The sequence below is a fragment of the Oncorhynchus gorbuscha genome, linkage group LG15 (assembly GCF_021184085.1).
Source record: "Oncorhynchus gorbuscha isolate QuinsamMale2020 ecotype Even-year linkage group LG15, OgorEven_v1.0, whole genome shotgun sequence".
NCBI lineage: Eukaryota > Metazoa > Chordata > Actinopteri > Salmoniformes > Salmonidae > Oncorhynchus > Oncorhynchus gorbuscha.
In genome coordinates, this window is record NC_060187.1 from 18,167,192 (window position 1) to 18,190,218 (window position 23,027).

At 44.3% G+C, this 23,027-nt stretch overlaps 1 protein-coding gene across 1 annotated transcript; it reads left to right on the plus strand.

The window, feature by feature from the left end:
* The first annotated feature begins 239 nt into the window (after positions 1 to 239).
* LOC123996352 (protein shisa-like-2A) lies at positions 240 to 22,386 on the plus strand. Its single transcript, XM_046299726.1, has 3 exons — positions 240 to 592; positions 4,073 to 4,209; positions 21,513 to 22,386. Exons 1-3 carry the CDS (start codon positions 411 to 413, stop codon positions 21,704 to 21,706), a joined length of 513 nt encoding a protein of 170 aa, XP_046155682.1. The 5' UTR covers positions 240 to 410; the 3' UTR covers positions 21,707 to 22,386.
* Positions 22,387 to 23,027: the final 641 nt, after the last annotated feature.

Sequence of the window (23,027 nt, forward strand, 5' to 3'; positions counted from 1 at the left end):
ACTATTTCTATTTCCAATAGAATGTAACCATTAACATGCCAACCAGTGGGCAAAACTGACAATAAACTCATGCATCCTGGTACACCAGACGTGGATACAAATTAGCACCAAGGACATCTATACTCTGTTAGGGAAGGCCAAATGAAGGCAATTCTGAACAGATGCACACGAGCGCGCGCACACACAGAGAGAGGTGAAGTGTTTTCTTTGGAGATTGCGTTACAGTGGGGCGAGGAGAGAGCGAGAGAGAGAGGTGGGCTCAGTAATGGGGACTTACTTAAATACCTTGCAAGTCAAGCAGCAAGACACAGATCACTCTGCTGTTTGGATTGACAATAATATGGACGGATTGAAACTTCAACTGATCTAACAGATTGTATAGTTGGCGTGTCTGCGCGTTTGGGGTCAGCATGAGCGCGGACTGCACGAGCTACTACAACGCAGAGAAAGTGCTCGTAAACGAGTTCACGTGCCCTAAACCGGACAACGATGCAGGAGCTCTTTTCTGCTGTGGCTTCAATGACATGAAATACTGTTGTGATGACCCTAACAGTTTTTTCCCATACGAGTATGGATACATGTGGTGGTTGAGGTAAGAATAATAATGTAACTTTGCTAACTTATAAGGAATGCCTATAACACTTTGCACTGCACTCTTTCTTTTATACAGTGAATTTCTCTCTGGCAACTCCCAAATGTGATAGGTGTAGTGGTGTATTGGTGAAAATATGTTTTGTGTATTGGTAAAAAGCAACTACAATGCTAGAAGCCATGCATCAATGGCTCCATCATGATCAATACATCACAGGAAGGTGCTTGTTGCATTATGTAAACCTATAAGTGAAAATAAATGCTGTCAAGTCCCCACATGAACATACTCATATAAAACAAATCTAATGATGATGCAGCCAGTGGATTTAAGAATGAGTGACCTTTGCAGCATTGCAGTGTAGGAGAGGTGAAGACTTCAATAAGCAAATTAGTAGAAGCTGTGGAAAATTAGATGCTCTTGATATTGTGAGGATCCAGATTTGAGTTTCTACAAAAATGCATTGAAATGTCAGATAATAGCCTACCAAAGTGCTAAACTTGAAGGGAATTTTGTATTTGGGTCTTTTTTTAATTGAATTTCAACTTGATGTCACAGATAGGTCTGCAAAATGCTTTGACATATGACATGAGTGTTCTAATGACAGTAGCTTGCCATAAACACTTCCCATGAACACTTAATTGGACGTTTATCCAGTGATACAAAAGCTATTATATGAGTCATTTAGAAGCTGTCAGAAGGCACATTGTACTACTGTACTATAACGTCTTCTTCACGATGTGAAGATGATGTAGCCAGCTGTTGAGTCTGTCAGACAGGTAGTCATCATGTATAAAAGCCACCTTAAAGCACCAATCTGCAGTTCAAACAATAAACAGTTGAGGGATGTAGCTTGAGAAACTCTAGACAGAGCCATGGATGCAAGGACTGACCATCCATGAGATGAAAATGATAGTTTTAAGCATGTTTTGAAGCTAGAAAAGTGTTTATCATTGACTTTGTTTACAAACATTGGAGTAAAACAAAAATCAATGGCTATACATATATCATTCATTTAACAGTCTAAAAATGAATGTAGCAACCGCGGATTGCCCCTTTAATGCATTATTCAGTTATACAGGCTTTTAACATTTCCATGGAGTCAGTCCTTCAAACCACCCAACATTATGAGAGGGGTTCTGTTTTCTCCTACAAATACAGTAGTATCCTGTAGCGATATTGTGTTTGAGCAGTAGCTGTCTTACGATCTCTTTCGTTCACATGGAAACAAAACGCCTGGCTAACCTGTAGTGTTTGTGATATTGTATAATTGTACTTCAATGTTTTTAATGAAAAGACTGCGAGGCTCCCTATGAGGCTCCCTGTGAAGCTCCCTACGAGTGAGCTGCTTTAAGGCTCCCTGTGAGGCTCCCTACGAGTGAACTGCTTTAAGGCTCCCTGTGAGGCTCCCTACGAGTGAACTGCTTTAAGGCTCCATGTGAGCTGCTTTAAGGCTCCCTGTGAACTGCTTTAAGGCTAAATGCAAGAATTATTGCGAGGCACCGTGCGAGGCTCCCTGTGAGGCACCGTGCGAGGCTCCCTGTGAGGCTCCCTGTGAGGCTCCCTGTGAGGCACCGTGCGAGGCTCCCTGTGAGGCACCGTGCGAGGCTCCCTGTGAGGCACCGTGCGAGGCTCCCTGTGAGGCACCGTTGCGAGGCTCCCTGTGAGGCACCGTTGCGAGGCTCCCTGCGAGGCACCGTTGCGAGGCTCCCTGCGAGGCACCGTGCGAGGCTCCCTGCGAGGCACCGTGCGAGGCTCCCTGTGAGCTGCTTTAAAGCTACTTACGAGGCTCCCTGTGAGGCTCCCTGTGAGGCTCCCTGTGAGGCTCCCTGTGAAGCTCCCTGTGAGGCTCCCTATGAGCTGCTTTAAAGCTACTTACGAGGCTCCCTGTGAGGCTCCCTGTGAGGCTCCCTGTGAGGCTCCCTGTGAAGCTCCCTGTGAGGCTCCCTGTGAAGCTCCCTGTGAGGCTCCCTATGAGCTGCTTTAAGGCAACCAGCAATGGGGAAGGTTCCTGTCAACAGCATCCCCTCTCCTTCTGATCTAGTTCTATAAATAGATCACAAGGGCAAGCTGTGGAGAAAGAAAGTCATTTTGAAAGGGCTTTCCGTCGACCTATGGAGAAAGTCATCTTGAAAGGGCTTCTTGTTGCCCTGTGGAGAAAGAAAGCCATCTTGAAAGGGCATTCTGAGGATCCCACAGTGAATGACTGATCATAGAGAGATCACATGAATAAGGGTTGCTGCTGTGAATGAAGTGAAAGAAGTCCTTACAGAACTGAACAGAAAAGTTTATGATTTTAATCCCATGGCAGAGAGTGATGCAGGTTCGGGAGTGTTCCTTTGATGCCTTGGTTAATAACAGGAAGTTGAAAATTATACATCAGGCTTAGGGTGTGTGTGTGTGTGTGTGTGTGTGTGTGTGTGTGTGTGTGTGTGTGTGTGTGTGTGTGTGTGTGTGTGTGTGTGTGTGTGTGTGTGTGTGTGTGTGTGTGTGTGTGTGTGTGTGTGTGTGTGTGTGTGTGTGTGTGTGTGTGTGTGTGCACGTGCCAAACATAATATAGATCTCAAAATAATCTGTTGCTGATCCTAATGCCTTTTCAAAAAGCTGCTCTGTGTCGCTTTCAGACTCATTCGTCATTATTGTTAAGTTGTGGCACTGGCATCTTGTGGTAACAGTGATCTGTCTTCATAAACCACTATAGGCTCTTTCAGAATGCATATTAAATGCACTTGTAATTGATTGATAATATTCCGCCTGACTAGGCACTGATACAGGATAACTATTCCCTCCACTCTCTTGTGCTTTAAATTTGAGGTGAGACTTAATTGATTTGATTGATTTAACAGTCAATTAGTTTGATTGAAGTTGTTTTCTTAGGTGCTTTGCATTTTGGGTAAAACAAAATAAGAATGTTCTAGTTTCTGATTGGGAATGAAACACCAGTCAGTCAAAGCAGAAATTAAAAGTAAATGCAAATAGTCTGATATAATTTCAAATGAAAATACTTAGAGGCAGTGATTGTAGATATCATAAAAGTTCTTTTTTCATCAAAGGACCTTTCTTCTCATTTCAGTGGAATGCATGTGTCATCACTGCATACAGGGGAAGAATTTCATTTGAATTTGATGATATGTGCATTTTCTGAAGTGGAACGTTGTCAAAGTGGAAATTATGTTTTGCCTTTGATCACACTCAACAGTCTCTCGGTTACTGCTGCACAACTTATAAAACGTATGATAACATTTTCAAACGTCAAAAGAAATGTTTATATCTTTGAAAGTGCATAGAAGAACTTAAATATCTCTTGTTTTCTTCCTCTCCTATTCTCTCTTTCATTTGTCTGCTGTACTTTATATTCCCTTTTCTCTTTCATTCGTTCCATGAAATTCTCTCTCGCTCTCGCTCTTGCTTTCTCTCTATCGCTCTCTCACTCACACTCCCTCTCTCTATTCCTCCCCTCTTCTCACCCACTCTGTCTGACAGTCTGGGAGCGCTGGTTGGCCTATCCATAGCAGCTGTGGTCCTGCTAGCGTTCATCATCACTATCTGTGTCCTGTGCTATCTGTTCATCGCGACCAAACCCAGAGGCCTTGACAACGGACTGCCCCTCATAGCACCAGGTATGTCACCAATTGTTTGACCCATTATTACAAGGCAAGAGTCGTATTCACTAAGCACCAAACGGAAGAAAACAGAAACAGGGAGGGACTACCTGTTTTCGTTTTCTGTTAAAAAACGCTTTGCTACGTTGTGCCCCAATGAATAGGACCCATGCCAAAAGAGCCTATAGAATTCAATATAGTATCATATGTTCATTTGATGGCTATAAAAATGCATTTGATTTGAATTGCGTTTATCCCACCCTCAAGGTGCTTTAATGCTACAGTATATGATGGAAACATAAGATATGAACAGAAGTTAAGCTCATCTCTATGGAAATCATTTTAATTTGACATGCCAGAAAGTCTTGGGGCATCTGGTGTATAGGATGCAGTAAGATGCCCATTCCTTAGTACAGTAGGAACAAATAACATTGAAAACAGGGGCTGATTATGAATGCTCTAGCAAAGGGCTCCTACAGTGGCTCAATGACTTTCCACTTATCTGGCAGAATAACCTCCATGCCTTAAAATCCATTATCATCCTAGATACCAAGATTGTACTTAATATAAGTAGCCTTCTTAGAATAAAAGTTCATTGTGAGAGAGAGTGAGAGTGAGAGAGTCAGTATAAAATGTGTGTGTGAGCAAATTAAGTGAGTGTGTGTGTTGAAGTGTCAGTGTGTGTGAGTGTGTAGAGTCCTGTGAGTGTGCATAGAGAAAAAATACAAGGGTAAACTCAGATAGTCCGTGTAACCATTTTGTTAGCAATTTAGCAAATTTATGGCTTGGGGATTGAAACTGTTCAGGAGACTGTTGGTATCAGACTTGATGCACCGGTACCACTTGCCTTGCGGAAGCAGAGAGAACAGTCTATGGCTTGGGTGGCTGGAGTCTTTTAACAAGTTTTGTCTGGTAGAGAGGCATTGTAGGGCAGATCACGGTTGGGTCTTCCCCTGTAATCCGTAATGGACTGTAGTCCCTGTCACATGCGGCAGGTGTCGGCATCTATGTAATATGATTCCACCTTTCCTATATTGTCCTTTTGCTCGTTTGATGACTCTGTGGAGGTCGTAGCAGGATTTTTTTGTACTTGTCAGCGATACCCCTGTGTGCGGTAACCCTGTCCTTTAGTTTAGCGACAATCTCTGTGTTATTTCAGGGCTTTTGATTGGGGAAGCAGTGAACTTTCACTGTGGGGACAACGTTGCGATGCATTTCCTAATAAAGCCGGTGACAGAGGTGGTTAGCTCGTTGATGTTATTGGGGGAGTTTCGGAACATAGTTCAGTCACCGCTAGCAAAGCAGTCCTGTAGCATAATCTCTGATTCTGATGACCAATTCTCAACAAAGCAAGTCACTGGTACTTTGTGTTTGAACTTCTTCTTGTAAAACAGGAAACAGGAGTACATAGTCATGATCTGATTTGCCGAATGGGGGACGAAGGAGTAGGAATGTGGCGGTCATTAAATTTTGTCACCCGGTGATTGTCAATTACTGCCAGACTCACTGTAATTTACCGTTAACTTCTTCGAGATAGGGGGCGCTCTTTTAATTTTTGGATAATAAACGTTCCCGTTTTAAACAAGATATTTTGTCACGAAAAGATGCTCGACTATGCATGTAATTGACAGCTTTGGAAAGAAAAAACTCTGACGTTTCCAAAACTGCAAAGATATTATCTGTGAGTGCCCCAGAACTAATGCTACAGGCGAAACCAAGATGAAATTTCATACAGGAAATGGTCCAGATTTTGAATGCCCTGTGTTCCAATGTCTCCTTATATGGCTGTGAATGCGCCAGGAATGAGCCTGCACTTTCTGTCGTTTCCCCAAGGTGTCTGCAGCATTGTGACGTATTTGTAGGCATATCATTGGAAGATTGACCATAAGAGACTACATTTACCAGGTGTCCGCCCGGTGTCCTCCGTCAAAATTATTGCGTAATCTCCAGGACCATGCGCGTTCCATTTTCTTCAGAGGAGAAACCAAACTGCCACGAATGATTTATCATCGATAGATATGTGAAAAACACCTTGAGGATTGATTCTAAACAACGTTTGCCATGTTTCTGTCGATATTATGGAGTTAATTTGCAAAAAAGTTCACGTTGTAATGACTTAATTTTAGTTTTTTTTCTTACCCAAACGTGATGAACAAAACGGAGCGATTTGTCCTACACAAATAATATTTTTGGAAAAACTGAACATTTGCTATCTAACTGAGAGTCTCCTCATTGAAAACATCTGAAGTTCTTCAAAGATAAATGGTTTTATTTGAATGCTTTTCTTGTTTTTGTGAAAATGTTGCATGCTGAATGCTAAGGTTAAATGCTATGCTAGGCTATCAATACTCTTACACAAATGCTTGTTTAGCTATGGTTCAAAAGCATATTTTGAAAATCTGAGATGACAGTGTTGTTAACAAAAAGGTAAGGCAATAAATAGACCAATGGTAGCAAAGTAATTACAATTTACACTGGAGTGATATATGTGCAGTAGAAATATTGATGTGCAAAAGAGCAGAAAAATAAAAACAAATATGGGAATGAGGTAGGTAGTTGGTTGGATGGATGGGCTATTTACAGATGGGCTGTGTACAGCTGCAGCGATCTGTAAGCTGCTCAGACAGCTGACGCTTAAAGTTATTGAGGGAGGTATTATTCTACAACTTCAGGGATTTTTGCAATTCGTTCCAGTCATTGGCAGCAGAGAAGTGGAAGGAAAAGCGGCCAAAAGAGGTGATAGCTTTGGGGATGACCAGTGAAGTATACCTGCTGGAGCGCATGCTATGGGTGGGTATTGCTATGGTGACCAGTGAGCTGAGATAAGGCGGAGCTATACCTAGCAAAGACTTATAGATTACCTGGAGCCAGTGGGTTTGGCTACGAATATGTAGAGAGGACCAGCCAATGAGAGCATACAGGTCGTAGTGTTGGGTAGTATATGGGGCTTTAGTGACAAAACGGATGGCACTGTGATAGACTGCATCCAATTTGCTGAGTAGAGTGTTGGAGGCTAATTTGTAAATGGCATTGCTGAAGTCAAGGATTGGCAGGATAGTCCGTTTTACAAGGGTAAGTTTGGCAGCATGAGTGAAGGAGGCTTTGTTGTGAAATAGGAAGCCAATTCTAGATGTAACTTTGGATTGGAGATGCTTAATGTGAGTCTGGAAGGAGAGTTTACAGTCTAACCAGACACCTAGGTATTTGTAGTTGTCCACAGATTCTAAGTCAAAACCATCCAGAGTAGTGATGCTAGTCGGGCGGGCGGGTGTGGGCAGCGATAGGTTGAAGAGCATGCATTTAATTTTACTAGTATTTAAGAGCAGTCGGAGGCCACGGAAGGAGAGTTGTATGGCATTGAATCTCGTTTGGAGGTTTGTTAACACCGTGTCCAAAGAGGGGCCAGATATATACAGAATGGTGTCATCTGCGTAGAGATGGATCAGAGAATCAAATCAAATGTATTTATATAGTACATCAGCTGATATCTCAAAGTGCTGTACAGAAACCCAGCCTAAAACCCCAAACAACAAGCAATGCAGGTGTAGAAGCACGGTGGCTAGGAAAAACTTCTAAGAAAGGCCAAAACCTAGGAAGAAACCTAGAGAGGAACCAGGCTATGTGGGGTGGCCAGTCCTCTTCTGGCTGTGCCGGGTGGAGATTATAACAGAACATGGCCAAGATGTTCAAATGTTCATAAATAACCAGCATGGTCAAATAATAATAAGGCAGAACAGTTGAAACTGGAGCAGCAGCACGACCAGGTGGACTGGGGACAGCAAGGAGTCATCATGTCAGGTAGTTCTGAGGCATGGTCCTAGGGCTCAGGTCCTCTGAGAGAAAGAAAGAGAAAGAGAGAATTACAGAGAGCACACTTAAATTCACACAGGACACCGAATAGGACAGGAGAAGTACTCCAGATATAACAAACTGACCCTAGCCCCCCGACACATAAACTACTGCAGCATAAATACTGGAGGCTGAGACAGGAGGGGTCAGGAGACACTGTGGCCCCATCCGAGGACACCCCCGGACAGGGCCAAACAGGAAGGATATAACCCCACCCACTTTGCCAAAGCACAGCCCCCACACCACTAGAGGGATATCTTCAACCACCAACTTACCATCCTGAAACAAGGCCGTGTATAGCCCACAAAGATCTCCGCCATGGCACAACCCAAGGGTGTGAGGGGGGGGGGGGGGTATGAAAGAGCCCCAGTAAGCCAATGATTCAGCCCCTGTAATAGGGTTAGAGGCAGAGAATCCCAGTGGAAAGAGGGGAACCGGCCAGGCAGAGACAGCAAGGGCGGTTCGTTGCTCCAGAGCCTTTCCGTTCACCTTCCCACTCCTGGGCCAGACTACACTCAATCATATGACCCACTGAAGAGATGAGTCTTCAGAAAAGCCTTAAAGGTTGAGACCGAGTTTGCGTCTCTTACATGGGTAGGCAGACCATTCCATAAAAATGGAGCTCTATAGGAGAAAGCCCTGCCTCCAGCTGTTTGCTTAGAAATTCTAGGGACAATTAGGAGGCCTGTGTCTTGTGACCGTAGTGTACGTGTATGTACGGCAGGACCAAATCAGAGAGATAGGTAGGAGCAAGCCCATGTAATGCTTTGTAGGTTAGCAGTAAAACGTTGAAATCAGCCCTTGCCTTGACAGGAAGCCAGTGTAGGGAGGCTAGCACTGGAGTAATATGATCAAATTTTGGGGTTCTAGTCAGGATTCTAGCAGCTGTATTTAGCACTAACTGAAGTTTATTTTGTGCTTTATCCAGGTAGCCGGAAAGTAGAGCATTGCAGTAGTCTAACCTAAAAGTGACAAAAGCATGGATTAATTTTTCTGCATCATTTCTGGACAGAAAGTTTCTGATTTTTACAATGTTACATAGATTGAAAAAAAGCTGTCCTTGAAATGGTCTTGATATGTTCTTCAAAAGAGAGATCGGGGTCCAGAGTAACGCCGAGGTCCTTCACAGTTTTATTTGAGACGACTGTACAACCATTAAGATTAATTGTCAGATTCAACAGAAGATCTCTTTGTTTCTTGGGATCTAGAACAAGCATCTCTGTTTTGTCCAAGTTTAAAAGTAGAACGTTTGCAGCCATCAACTTCCTTATGTCTGAAACACATGCTTCTAGCGAGGTCAATTTTGGGGCTTCACCATGTTTCATTGAAATGTACAGCTGCGTGTCATCCGCATAGCAGTGAAAGTTAACATTATGTTTTTGAATGACATCCCCAAGAGGTAAAATATATAGTGAAAACAATAGTGGTCCTAAAACGGAACCTTGAGGAACACCGAAATTTACAGTTTATTTGTCAGAGGACAAACTTTTCACAGAGACAAACTGATATCTTTCCGACAGATAAGATCTAAACCAGGCCAGAACTTGTCCGTGTAGACCAATTTGGGTTTCCAATCTCTCCAAAAGAATGTGGTGATTGATGGTATCAAAAGCAGCACTAAGGTCTAGGAGCACGAGGACAGATGCAGAGCCTCGGTCTGATGCCATTAAAAGGTCATTTACCACCTTCACAAGTGCAGTCTCAGTGCTATGATGGGGTCTAAAACCAGACTGAAGCATTTTGTATACATTGTTTTTGTCTTCAGGAAGGCAGTGAGTTGCTGCGCAACAGCTTTTTCTAACATTTTTGAGAGGAATGGAAGATTCGATATAGGCCGATAGTTTTTTATATTTTCTGTGTCAAGGTTTGGCTTTTTCAAGAGAGGCTTTATTACTGCCACTTTTAGTGAGTTTGGTACACATCTGGTGGATAGAGAGCCGTTTATTATGTTCAACATAGGAGGGCCAAGCACAGGAAGCAGCTCTTTCAGTAGTTTAGTTGGAATAGCGTCCAGTATGCAACTTGAAGGTTTAGAGGCCATGATTATTTTCATCATTATGTCAAGAGATATAGTACTAAAACACTTGAGCGTCTCTCTTGATCCTAGGTCCTGGCAAAGTTGTGTAGACTCAGGACAACTGAGCTTTGAAGGAATACGCAGATTTAAAGATGAGTCCGTAATTTGCTTTCTAATAATCATGATCTTTTCCTCAAAGAAGTTCATGAATTTATCACTGCTGAAGTGAAAGCCATCCTCTCTTGGAGAATGCTGCTTTTTAGTTAGCTTTGCGACAGTATCAAAAAGGATTTTCGGATTGTTCTTATTTTCCTCAATTAAGTTAGAAAAATAGGATGATCGAGCAGCAGTAAGGGCTCTTTGGTACTGCACGGTACTGTCTTTCCAAGCTAGTCGGAACACTTCCAGTTTGGTGTGGCGCCATTTCCGTTCCAATTTTCTGGAAGCTTGCTTCAGAGCTCGGGTATTTTCTGTGTACCAGGGAGCTAGTTTCTTATGATAAATGTTTTTAGTTTTTAGGGGTGCAACTGCGTCTAGGGTATTGCGCAAGGTTAAATTGAGTTCTTCAGTTAGGTGGTTAACGGATTTTTGTCCTCACAAAGGAATCTTTGTGTTGTCTGTGATTTATAGCACGACTTTTGATGTTCCTTGGTTGGGGTCTGAGCAGATTATTTGTTGCAATTGCAAACGTAATAAAATGGTGGTCCGATAGTCCAGGATTATGAGGAAAAACATTAAGATACACAACATTTATACCATGGGACAAAACTAGGTCCAGAGTATGACTGTGACAGTGAGTGGGTCCAGAGACATGTTGGACAAAACCCACTGAATCGATGATGGCTCTGAAAGCCTTTTGGAGTGGGTCTGTGGACTTTTCCATGTGAATATTAAAGTCACCAAAGATTAGAATATTATCTGCTATGACTACAAGGTCCGATAGGAATTCAGGGAACTCAATGAGGAACGCTGTATATGGCCCAGGGGGCCTGTAAACAGTAGCTATACAAAGTGCTTGAGTAGGCTGCATAGATTTCATGACTAGAAGCTCAAAAGGCGAAAACATCATTTTCTTTTGTAAATTGAAATTTGCTATCGTAAATGTTAGCAACACCTCCGCCTTTGCGGGATGCACGGGGGATATGGTCACTAGTATAGCCAGGAGGTGAGGCCTCATTTAACACAGTAAATTCATCAGGCTTAAGCCATGTTTCAGTCAGGCCAATCACATCAAGATTATGATCAGTGATTAGTTAATTGACTATAATTGCCTTTGAAGTAAGGGATCTAACATTAAGTAACCCTATTTTGAGATGTGAGGTATCATGATCTCTTTCAATAATGACAGGAATGGAGGAGGTCTTTATCCTAGTGAGATTGCTAAGGCGAACACTGCCATGTTTAGTTTTGCCCAACCTAGGTCGAGGCACAGACACGGTCTCAATGGGGATAGCTGAGCTGACAACACTCACTGTGCTAGTGGCAGACTTCAGTATGCTGGCAGGCTGGCTAACAGCCTGCTGCCTGGCCTGCACCCTATTTCATTGTGGAGCTAGAGGAGTTAGAGCCCTGTCTATGTTGGTAGATAAGATGAGAGCAACCCTCCAGCTAGGATGGAGTCCGTCACTCCTCAGCAGGTCAGGCTTGGTCCTGTTTGTGGGTGAGTCCCAGAAAGAGGGCCAATTATCTACAAATTCTATCTTTTGGGAGGGGCAGAAAACAGTTTTCAACCAGCGATTGAGTTGTGAGACTCTGCTGTAAAGCTCATCACTCCCCCTAACTGGGAGGGGGCCAGAGACAATTACTTGATGCCGACACATCTTTCTAGCTGATTTACACGCTGAAGCTATGTTGCGCTTGGTGATCGCTATGTTGCGCCGACGTGGATAACAATATCTCTATACTTGCCAGTTTTAGCTTTAGCCAGCACCATCTTCAGATTAGCCTTATTGTTGGTAGCCCTGCCCCCTGGTAAACAGTGTATGATCGCTGGATGATTCGTTTTAAGTCTAATACTGCGGGTAATGGAGTCGCCAATGACTAGAGTTTTCAATTTGTCAGAGCTATTGGTTGGAAGCTACGGCATCTCAGACCCCGTAACAGGAGGAGTAGAGACAAGAGAAGGCTCGGCCTCTGACTCCGACTCGCTGCTTAATGGGGAAAACCGGTTGAAAGTTTCTGTCGGCTGAATGAGCGACACCGGTTTAGCATTCCTACAGCATTTCCTTCCAGAAACCGTGAGAAAATTGTCCGGCTGCGGGGACCGTGTGAGGGGATTTATACTAACGTTACTATTTGTACTTACTGGTGGCACAGACGCTGTTTCATCCTTTCCTACACTGAAATTACCCTTGCCTAACGATTGTGTCTGAAGCTGGGCTTGCAGCACAGCTATCCTCACCGTAAGGCGATCGTTTTCCTGTATATTATGAGTACAGCGACTGCAATTAGAAGGCATCATGTTAATGCTACTACTTAGCTTCGGCTGTTGGAGGTCCTGACGAACCATGTCCAGACAAAGTGTCCTGAGTGAAAAAGTTGAGGGAAAAAACAAAAATATAAACGGTAATTAAAAAGTAAATACCGTAAAGTTGTCAGGTAGCAAAGTAAGGTTGGCAACAAAACGCACAGCAACACGTAAACAAGTCTGCAAGTTGTGACCGGAAATGGCGTGAATCACCCGCAGCAAGAGCGCCATCATTGATATATACAGAGAAAAGAGTCGGCACGAGAATTGAACTCTGTGGAACCCCCATAGAGACTGCCAGAGGTCCGGAAAAGAGGCCCTTTGATTTGACACACTGAACTCTATCTGAGAAGTAGTTAGTGAACCAGGCGAGGCAGTCATTAGAGAAACCAAGGTCTGTTGAGTCTGCCGATAAGAATGCGGTGATTGACAGTGTTGAAAGCCTTGGCCAGGTCGATGAACACGGCTGCACAGTATTGTCTTTTATCAATGATGATTATGATACATTTAGGACCTTGAGCGTGGCAGAGGTGCACCCATGACCAGCTCGGGAACCAGATTGCATAGTGGAGAAGGTACGGTGGGATTCGAAATGGTTGGTGATCTGTTTGTTCACTTGGCTTTCAAAGACTAGAAAGGTAGGGTAGGATGGATATAGGTGTGTAACAGTTTGGGTCTAGAGTGTCTCCCCCTTTGAAGAGGGGAATGGCCGCAGCCGCTTTCCAATCTTTAGGAATCTCAGACGATACGAAAGAGGGGTTGAACAGACTAGTAATAGTAATTTTATCTTAGAAAAAACAATCAATCTTCACATAATCACTAGTTAACTACACATGGTTGATGATAATACTAGGTTAACTAGCTTGTCCTGCATTGCATACAATCAATGCAGTGCCTGTTAATTTATCATCGAATCACAGCCTACTTCAACTTCGCCAAACGGGTGATGATTTAACAAAAGATCATTCGTGAAAATAGCACAATCGTTTCACAAATGAACCAACGCATAAACATCAATGCCTTTCTTAAAATCAATACACAGATGTATATTTTTTAAACCTGCATATTTAGTTAAAAGAAATTCATGTTAGCAGGTAATATTAACGAGGGAAATGGTGTCACTTCGCTTGCGTTCAATGCAAGCAGAGTCCGGGTATATGCAACAGTTTGGCTCAGTTTGGCGAACCGTGTGAAGATCGTAATTAATTTGCCAAAATTGTACATAATTATTAAATAACATTGAAGGTTGTGCAATGTAACAGCAATATTTAGACTTAGGGTTGCCACCCTTTCGATAAAATACGGAACGGTTCTGTATTTTACTGAAAGAATAAATGTTTTGTTTTCGAAATGATAGTTTCCCGATTTGACCATATTAATGACCAAAGGCTCGTATTTCTGTGTTTTTACATTATAATTAAGTCTAGGATTTGATATTTGATAGAGCAGTCTGACTGAGCGGTGGTAGGCAGCAGCCTGCTCGTAAGCATTCATTCAAACAGCACTTTACTGCATTTTGCCAGCAGCTCTTAGCAATGCTTGAAGCACAGCGCTGTTTATGACTTCAAGCCTATCAACTCCCGAGATTAGGCTGGCAATACTAAAGTGCCTATAAGAACATCCAATAGTCAAAGGTATATGAAATACAAATGGTATAGAGAGAAATAGTTGACGCGTCATAATTCCTATAGTAACTTCAACCTAAAACTTCTTAACTGGGAATATTGAAGAACTGGGAATATTGAACCACCAGCTTTCATATGTTCTCATGTTCTGAGCAAGGAACTTAAACATTAGCTTTTTTACATGGCACATTTACTTTTACTTTCTTCTCTACTCTACTTTCTCTACTTTCTTCTCTAGCACTGTGTTTTTGCATTACTTAAACCAAATTGAACATGTTTCATTATTTATTTGAGACTTAATAGATTTTATTTATGTATTATATTAAGTTAAAATAAAAGTTTTAATTCAGTATAGTTGTAATTGTAATTATTACAAATATATATATAAAAATCACCCAATTAATCGGTATCAGCTTTTTTTGGTCCTCCAATAACCGTTATCGGTATTGAAAAACCATAATCGGTCGACCTCTAGTCCAAGCACACCAAGACAGTCGTGAAGAGGGCACTACAAAACCTATTCCCCCTCAGGAGACTGAACAGATTTGGCATGAATCCTCAGATCCTTAAAAGTTCTACAGCTGCACCATTGAGAGCATCCTGACTGGTTGCATCACAGCCTGGTATGGCAACTGCTCGGCCTCTGGCCGCAAGGCACTACAGAGGGTAGTGCGTACGGCCCAGTACATCACTGGGGCCAAGCTTTCTGCCATTCAGGACCTTTATACCAGGCGGTGTCAGAGGAAGGCCCCCTAGTCATAGACTGTTCTCTCTGCTACCGCATGGTAAGCGGTACCGGAGCACCAAGTCTAGGTCCAAGAAGCTTCTAAACAGCTTCTAACCCCAAGCCATAAGACTCCTGAACATCTCATCAAATGGCTACCCAGACTATTTGCATGCACCCCCCCCTATTTTACGCCGCTGCTACTCTCTGTTATTATTTGTGTTTAGTCACTTTAATAACTCTATCTACATGTACATATTACCTCAACTAACCGGTGCCCCCGCACATTGACTCTGTACTGGTATCCCCTGTATATAGTCTCGCTATTGTTATTTTACTGCTGCTCTTTATTTTACTTGTTCCTTTTATTTCTTAATCATATTCATATTTTTTCACTGCATTGTTGGTTAGGGGCTTGTAAGTAAGCATTTCCCTGTATTTGGCGCATGTGACTAATAAAAGGTGATTTGATTTGATATGTGGTAGTGGAGTACGGGCCTGAGGGCACACACTTAGTGTGTTGTGAATGTTTTAAAAATTGTATAACTGCCTTAACTTTGCTGGACCTCAGGAAGAGTAGCTACTGCCTTGGCAGCAGCTAATGGGGATCCATAATAAATACAAATATAAATGTCAGAGTGATTAGAGGGACAATAGAGTGCTGAGTACCAAGTTTGGTAGGTTACTAATGACCATCAGCAGCATCAGTGTAACGGCTGTCGTCGGTGGAAGAAGGTGAGGACCAAGGTGCAGCGTGCTAAGGTTCATGATTTTTTATATAATCAACACTGAACACTAAAAAAAATAATAACTAGGAAGAACGAACAAACGAAACAGTCCTGTCTAGTGAAATACACACAAAACAGAAAATTAACACCCACGAAACCCAGATGGAAAAAGGCTACCTAAGTATGATTCTCAATCAGAGACAACTAACGACACCTGCCTCTGATTGAGAACCATACCAGGCCAAACTCAAAAACCAACATAGAAAAACAAACAGACTGCCCACCCCAACTCACGCCGTGACCATACTAAAGCAAAGTCAAAACAAAAGAACTAAGGTCAGAACGTGACAGTAACCCCCCCCCCCCCAAATTTGCAGACTCCGGCCGCAAAACCTGAACCTATAGGGGAGGGTCTGGGTGTGCGTCTGTCCGCAGTGGCGGCTCTGGCGCGGAACGTGGACCCCACTTCACCATCGTTTTTCTCTGCCTCTTTATTCGCCTCCATGGCCTCTTAAGAGCGGAGACCCTCGCCGCCAACCTCGGACTGGGTACCCTAGCCACGGGTCCCGAATGGACGGGAGATTACGGCAGCACCGGATGGACGGGAGACTCCGGAGTGAAGGGCGATTCTGGCAGTTCCTGGCTGACTGGCGGCTCTGGCAGCTCCTGGCTGACTGGCAGCTCTGGCAGCTCTGGCAGCCCCTGGCTGACTGGCGGCTCTGGCAGCTCCTGGCGGCTCTGGCAGCTCCTGACTGGCGGGCGGCTCTGGCATCTCCTGACTGGCAGGCGGCTCTGGCAGCTCCTGACTGGCGGGCAGCTCTGGCAGCTCAGGACTGGTGGCCGGCTCTGGCAGCTCAGGACTGGCGGGCAGCTCTTGCAGCTCAGGACTGGCGGGCAGCTCTTGCAGCTCAGGACTGGCGGGCGGCTCTTGCAGCTCCTGACTGGCGGGCGGCTCTGGCAGCTCCTGACTGGCGGGCGGCTCTGGCAGCTCCTGAATGGCGGGCGGCTCTGGCATCTCCTGACTGGCGGGCGGCTCTGGCAGCTCAGGACTGGCGGGCAGCTCTGGCAGCTCAGGACTGGCTAGCAGCTCAGGACAGACTGGAGGCTCTGGCAGCTCAGGACAGACGGGAGACTCTGGCAGCTCGGGACAGACGGGAGACTCTGGCAGCTCAGGACAGACGGGAGACTCTGGCAGCTCGGGACAGACGGGAAACTCTGGCAGCTCAGGACAGACGGGAGACTCTGGCAGCTCGGGACAGACGGGAGACTCTGGCAGCTCGGGACAGACGGGAGACTCTGTCAGCTCGGGACAGACGGGAGACTCTGTCAGCTCGGGACAGATGGGAGACTCTGGCAGTTCGGGACAGACGGGAGACTCTGGCAGTGCTGGAGAGGAGGAAGGCTCTGGCAGCGCTGGACAGGCGGGAGCACCTGTAGGAAGAAGCCGGAGAGACAGCCTGGAGCGGGGGGCTGCCACCGGAGGGCTGGTGTGTGGAGGTGGCACCGGATAGACCGGACCGTGAAGGCGCACTGGAGCTCTTGAGCACTGAGCCTGAATGCTCCCCGTAGCCAGGCCAGTGCGGCGAGGTGGAATAGCCTGCACTGGGCTGTGCTGGCGAACCGGGGACACCATGCGTAAGGCTGGTGCCATGTAAGGCTGGTGCCCCGGCCCGAGGAGACGCACTGGAGACCAGATGCGCAGAGCCGGCTTCATGGCACCTGGCTCGATGCCCACTCTAGCCCAGCTGATAAGGGGAGCTGGGATGTAGCGCACCGGGTAAGCACGCGTACTGGTGACACCGTGCGCTCCACCGCATAACACGGTGCCTGCCTGGTCCCTCTCTCTCTCCGGTAAGTATGGGAAGTTGGCGCAGGTCTCCTACCTGACTTCCCCACACTCCCCGTGTGCCCCCCTCAATACATTTTTGGGGCTGCCTCTCGGGCTTCCAACCCCGCTGCCGTGCTGCCTCCTCATACCACCGCCTCTCGGCTTTCACTGCCTCCAGCTCAGCCTTAGGGCGGCGATATTCTCCAGCCTGTGCCCAGGATCCCTTGCCATCCAGAATCTCCTCCCATGTCCAGGAGTCCTGCGATCGCTGCTGCTGCTGCCCGTTACCAAGCTGCTTGGTCCTTTGGTGGTGGGTGATTCTGTAACGGCTGTCGTCGGTGGAAGAAGGTGAGGACCAAGGTGCAGCGTGGTAAGTGTTCATGATTTTTAATATAATCAACACTGAACACTAAACAAAATAATAACTAGGAAGAACGAACAAACAAAACAGTCCTGTCTAGTGAAATACCCTCAAAACAGAAAATAAACACCCACGAATTCCAGGTGGAAAAATAGTCTATAGTAGTCTATAGTCTATAGTCCATAGTCTAGTATTCCCCCTAGTCTAGTATTCCCCATAGTCTAGTATTCCCCCTAGTCTAGTATTCCCCATAGTCTAATATTCTCCATAGTCTATTATTCCCCCATAGTCTATTATTCCCCCTAGTCTAGTATTCCCCATAGTCTATTATTCCCCATAGTCTATTATTCCCCCTAGTCTAGTATTCCCCCTAGTCTAGTATTCCCCCTAGTCTAATATTCCCCATAGTCTATTATTCCCCATAGTCTAATATTCTCCATAGTCTATTATTCCCCCATAGTCTATTATTCCCCTAGTCTAGTATTCCCCATAGTCTATTATTCCCCATAGTCTATTATTCCCCCTAGTCTAGTATTCCCCCTAGTCTAGTATTCCCCATAGTCTAGTATTCCCCCTAGTCTAGTATTCCCCATAGTCTAGTATTCCCCTAGTCTAGTATTCCCCATAGTCTAATATTCTCCATAGTCTATTATTCCCCCATAGTCTATTATTCCCCCTAGTCTAGTATTCCCCATAATATATTATTCCCCATAGTCTATTATTCCCCCTAGTCTAGTATTCCCCCTAGTCTAGTATTCCCCCTAGTCTAATATTCCCCATAGTCTATTATTCCCCATAGTCTAATATTCTCCATAGTCTATTATTCCCCCATAGTCTATTATTCCCCCTAGTCTAGTATTCCCCATAGTCTATTATTCCCCATAGTCTATTATTCCCCCTAGTCTAGTATTCCCCCTAGTCTATTATTCCCCTAGTCTAGTATTCCCCATAGTCTAGTATTCCCCCTAGTCTAGTATTCCCCCTAGTCTATTATTCCCCCTGGTCTATTATTCCCCCTAGTCTAATATTATCTAGTCTATTATTCCCCCTTGTCTATTATTCCCCCTAGTCTAGTATTCCCCATAGTCTAGTATTCCCCCTAGTCTAGTATTCCCCATAGTCTATTATTCCCCATAGTCTATTATTCCCCATAGTCTATTATTCCCCATAGTCTATTATTCCCCCTAGTCTATTATTCCCCCCTAGTCTATTATTTTCCTTCTGTAGCTCAGTTGGTAGAGCATGGCGCTTGTAATGCCAGGGTAGTGGGTTCGATCCCCGGGACCACCCATACGTAGAATGTATGCACACATGACTGTAAGTCGCTTTGGATAAAAGCGTCTGCTAAATGGCATATATTATTATTATTATTATTATTGAAAAAGGCTAGCTAAGTATGATTCTCAATCAGAGACAACTAACGACACCTGCCTCTGATTGAGAACCATACCAGGCCAAACACAAAATACAACATAGGAAAACAAACAGACTGCCCACCCCAACTCACGCCCTGACCATACTAAAACAAAGACAAGACAAAGGAACTAAGGCAAACGTGACAATCAGAAGTTGAAGACTAATTATCATGACTAAGCCATCATGTGGATTTTGAATGCTGTTATGACTCGTAACCAGTGGTGGAAAAATAAGCCAATTCTCATTCTTGACTAAAAGTAAAGATACCCAAATAGAAAATGGCTCAAGTAAAAGTGAAAGTCACCCAGTAAAATACTACTTGAGTAAAAGTCTAAAAGTATTTGGTTTTAAATATACAGATCAAAAGTATCAAAAGTAATGGCATGGAATTAACATCAAGAGAAACAAGGAAATCAGCTTCTGGGTGCAAGTTTACCTGCTTGTTTATAGCCTCGTACACTTTTTTAAGTGCCAGGTGGAATGTGTAAAACAGTCACAATAACAGCTGAAAACTCCCTGGAGAGGTAGAAGCGTCGGCATTTGACCATCAGGTGAACAATGGTTCTAGACTTCCACTGCGCTTGATTAAGCACAACATTTGTTGTTGATGAAGAGGTAAACCCCTCCCGCTCTCGATTTCCCTGACTGGATAGCCATAGAGGAAGCCTGCAGGAAGCCAGAAAGCGTCTGTTAATAGAAAAGTTCACAGTTAATTTCTTCTCACACCTGCTGAGATAATTGTCTGTGTTTGCGTGTGCGTTTCTGTGCGCTTGCACATGCGTGTGTGCGTGGTTGCCTCCAATCCACGCCTGTACCTTCCTTCACCCTGGAGGTACATGGTCTCACAACACCCTGCCTGAGTTACTTAACGAGTCTAAAGCCCATGGTACGCTGGCAAGAACTGGGGAGGATCCTTCTAATCCTTCTCTTATTCAAAAATATTTGAACATTCCTTGAAAAAGTATTCAAGTGCACATTTTTCACATTTTGTATCCCTGGAGCCTTCAATTTGTGCAGCACATTTGAAACATGACCCTGTGTGAAGCGTACATTCTAATTGGTTTTTATTTCTCATGTGTTTGTATTTTATCTTATTCTTACCTTAGATATACTGCATTGTTGGGAAAGAGCTTGCTAGTAAGCGTTTCACCTGCTGTATCCTGTGCACGTGACAAATAAACCATTTTTTATATGCATCAACTGAACTGGGTGAATACTTTTTCAAACTGTGTGTGTGTATATTTGTGAGTGTTTCTTTGTGTGCCTGCCAGGCCAGAGCAATAACAAAATATACCCACTGCTGCCATGCTGAGAAAAACAAGGAATGCTGCGTAGCCCTTGAAATTTGATGGGAAAACAGAAGAAAACACAGCCAATCCACAGTGGAGTGTACTACTGATGTTAATCCTCTGCGATCAGTTTCAAGGTGGGGGATGAAACTGAGCTGATGCTGAAAGGGGCGGCTGTCTGCTCGTAATTGTAATGTAGATTCATGCAGCATTCAGAGTGTCTTTCGTTAACTACACAACTCGACTCTCAAAATGAAAGCATCATTAACCAAAATGAAAGTGTCGTTCTGAAAATCAAAAAGGGTTATTTGAGATTTAAATTCTGTAGCATTCTCAAAGTAAGGACTCAGGGTAGTCGTTTCCATATGAAAGTCTATCTCACTCATGGACACTCACTCTCAATATACACAGTTTGACCAGTCTAGCAACGTCAACCAATAACTCCCATTGTGATTGCCTTTGTCTGATTGGTAAAGTGAACCAAATCCATTGGCTAACTGGCTACCGAGATCATGGAGTTTAATGTTTTTATAGTGAAAAGAAAGCACATAGAATTAGAATTTAATTAGATGTTGGACATGCCTGTAGGAGTCGATTATTTGTCACTCTGTGTAATCAGTTCATGTGAATGTGAAAGTAGACTGATTCATTTTACAAGATGGTGTACAAGATGTCCCTAATAAGAATAGCGAAAAATATATTTTTAGACAGCCCGTATTTAGGATTCCTCCTTGTCCTTTCCACTTGAGATATGAAAGGATTTCAGTTAGCTATCCAATTGTATGCTTTCCAGCATGGCTACTCAGAAACCATATTTTTTATGAATAGGAAGCTACTGGTTCTGGAGTATAAGGAAAATAACTAAGACTTGATTTCAGTCAGCAGATATTTGTAACATTTTAGAGTGGGGACCCATAGAGAGAAAAGCTCTCCATCTCATAGTAATGTATTACATGATTCTTCATCAGACACAAAATACAAAATACTAATACTAATGTGAAAACATTGTATTTTCAGGTGCTGAACCCAGTCCACGAGAGGGGCCGAGTCGGAGTCACCCCAGTAGCCCCCCTACGGGTCCCCAAGGGTTTAAGAAGCACTTCTTGAGTGGTAAACTGGACTGTGACAACCAGCCTCCAGATCCAGACCGCCTCTTCCAGAGGTGCTTCATGGCCACCGTCACCACCATCAATGTGGAGGGGTCCTCATAGACTGGCCTAGGACTCTCAAACCAGTATAGACTGGGAGGAGAGAGGGATGGCTGTGTAAGAGGAGGAGAAGATAGGAGCATTAAACCAGACTGACAATGCATCTACTACCAGGACTCTCTTTCTCTCTCTTTTTCTCTCTATTTTTGTCTCCTCTTTAAAGGTCCAATGCAGCCTTTTATATCTCAATATCAAATTATTTATGGGTAATAATTAAGTATCTTACTGTGACTGTTTTCAATTCAAATGGCCAAAAATATGCAAAAATAGCTTCTTAGCAAAGAGCAATTTCTCAAGCAAGAATTTTGCTAGGACTGTCTAGGAGTTGCCTGAGTGAAGGGAACACTGAAAACTCATTGGCAGAGAGGTTTGGAACTCTCTTTCTTATTGTGCTGTTTACTAATTTTCCGCCTGGTGATGTCACCAGGAAGGCCAAAACATTTCAGGCGGTCTTTTCAAACAGCTCTTACAATTAAAGGGCATTATCATAATTTCCACAATTTCACAGTATTATTCTAATCTGTGTGGAAATATATATAAAATACAAGAAAAGGGACTGCACTGGGCCTTTAACTCTCTCACCCCCCCACTCTCTTGTCGGTAATCATTTGTGGCTGTCCAACTGTTGCAGCTATGGTGAAGCTATAGGGGAAGGGTAAAGGAAGAGAGGGGATGGTAAAGGAAGAGAGGGGCGGGTAAAGGAAGAGAGGGGCGGGTAAAGGAAGAGAGGGGAGGGTAAAGGAAGGGGAGGGGAGGGTAAAGGTGATTAGGGGAGGGCAAAGGTGAGTAGGGGAGGGTGAAGGTGAGTAGGGGAGTGTAAAAGTGGGGAGTGGAGGGTAAAGTTGGGTAGGGGTGGGGAGGGGAGGGTAAAGGTGGGGAGGGGAGGTTTAAGGAAGTGAGGGTGGATAAAATAAGGGAGGGAGGGCAATAGAAGGGAGGGTAGGGTAAAGGAAGGGAGGGAGGGAAAAAGGGAGGGAGGGAAAAAGGAAGCGAGGGGGTAAAGGAAGGGAGGGTAGGGTAAAGGAAGGGAGGGAGGGTGAAGGAAGGGGAGATAAAGGAAGGGAGGGGGTAAAGGAAGGGAGGGAGGATAAGGGAAGGGAGGGGGGGTAAAGGAAGGGAGGGGGTAAAGGAAGGGAGGGAGGATAAGGGAAGGGAGGGGGGTAAGGAAGGGAAGGGGGATAAGGGAAGGGAAGGAGGGTAAAGGAAGGGAAGGGAGGGTAGGGTAAAGGGAGGGAGGGAGGGTGAAGGAAGGGGGATAAAGGAAGGGAGGGGGTAAAGGAAGGGAGGGAGGGTGAAGGAAGGGGGATAAAGGAAGGGAGGGGGT

Coding starts and splice junctions, on each gene's coding strand:
- LOC123996352 (XM_046299726.1), top strand. CDS start 411: ATGAGCGCGGACTGCACGAGCTACTACAACGCAGAGAAAGTGCTCGTA. Junction 593..4,072: donor GGATACATGTGGTGGTTGAG/GTAAGAATAATA, acceptor TCTGTCTGACAG/TCTGGGAGCGCTGGTTGGCC. Junction 4,210..21,512: donor ACTGCCCCTCATAGCACCAG/GTATGTCACCAA, acceptor TTGTATTTTCAG/GTGCTGAACCCAGTCCACGA.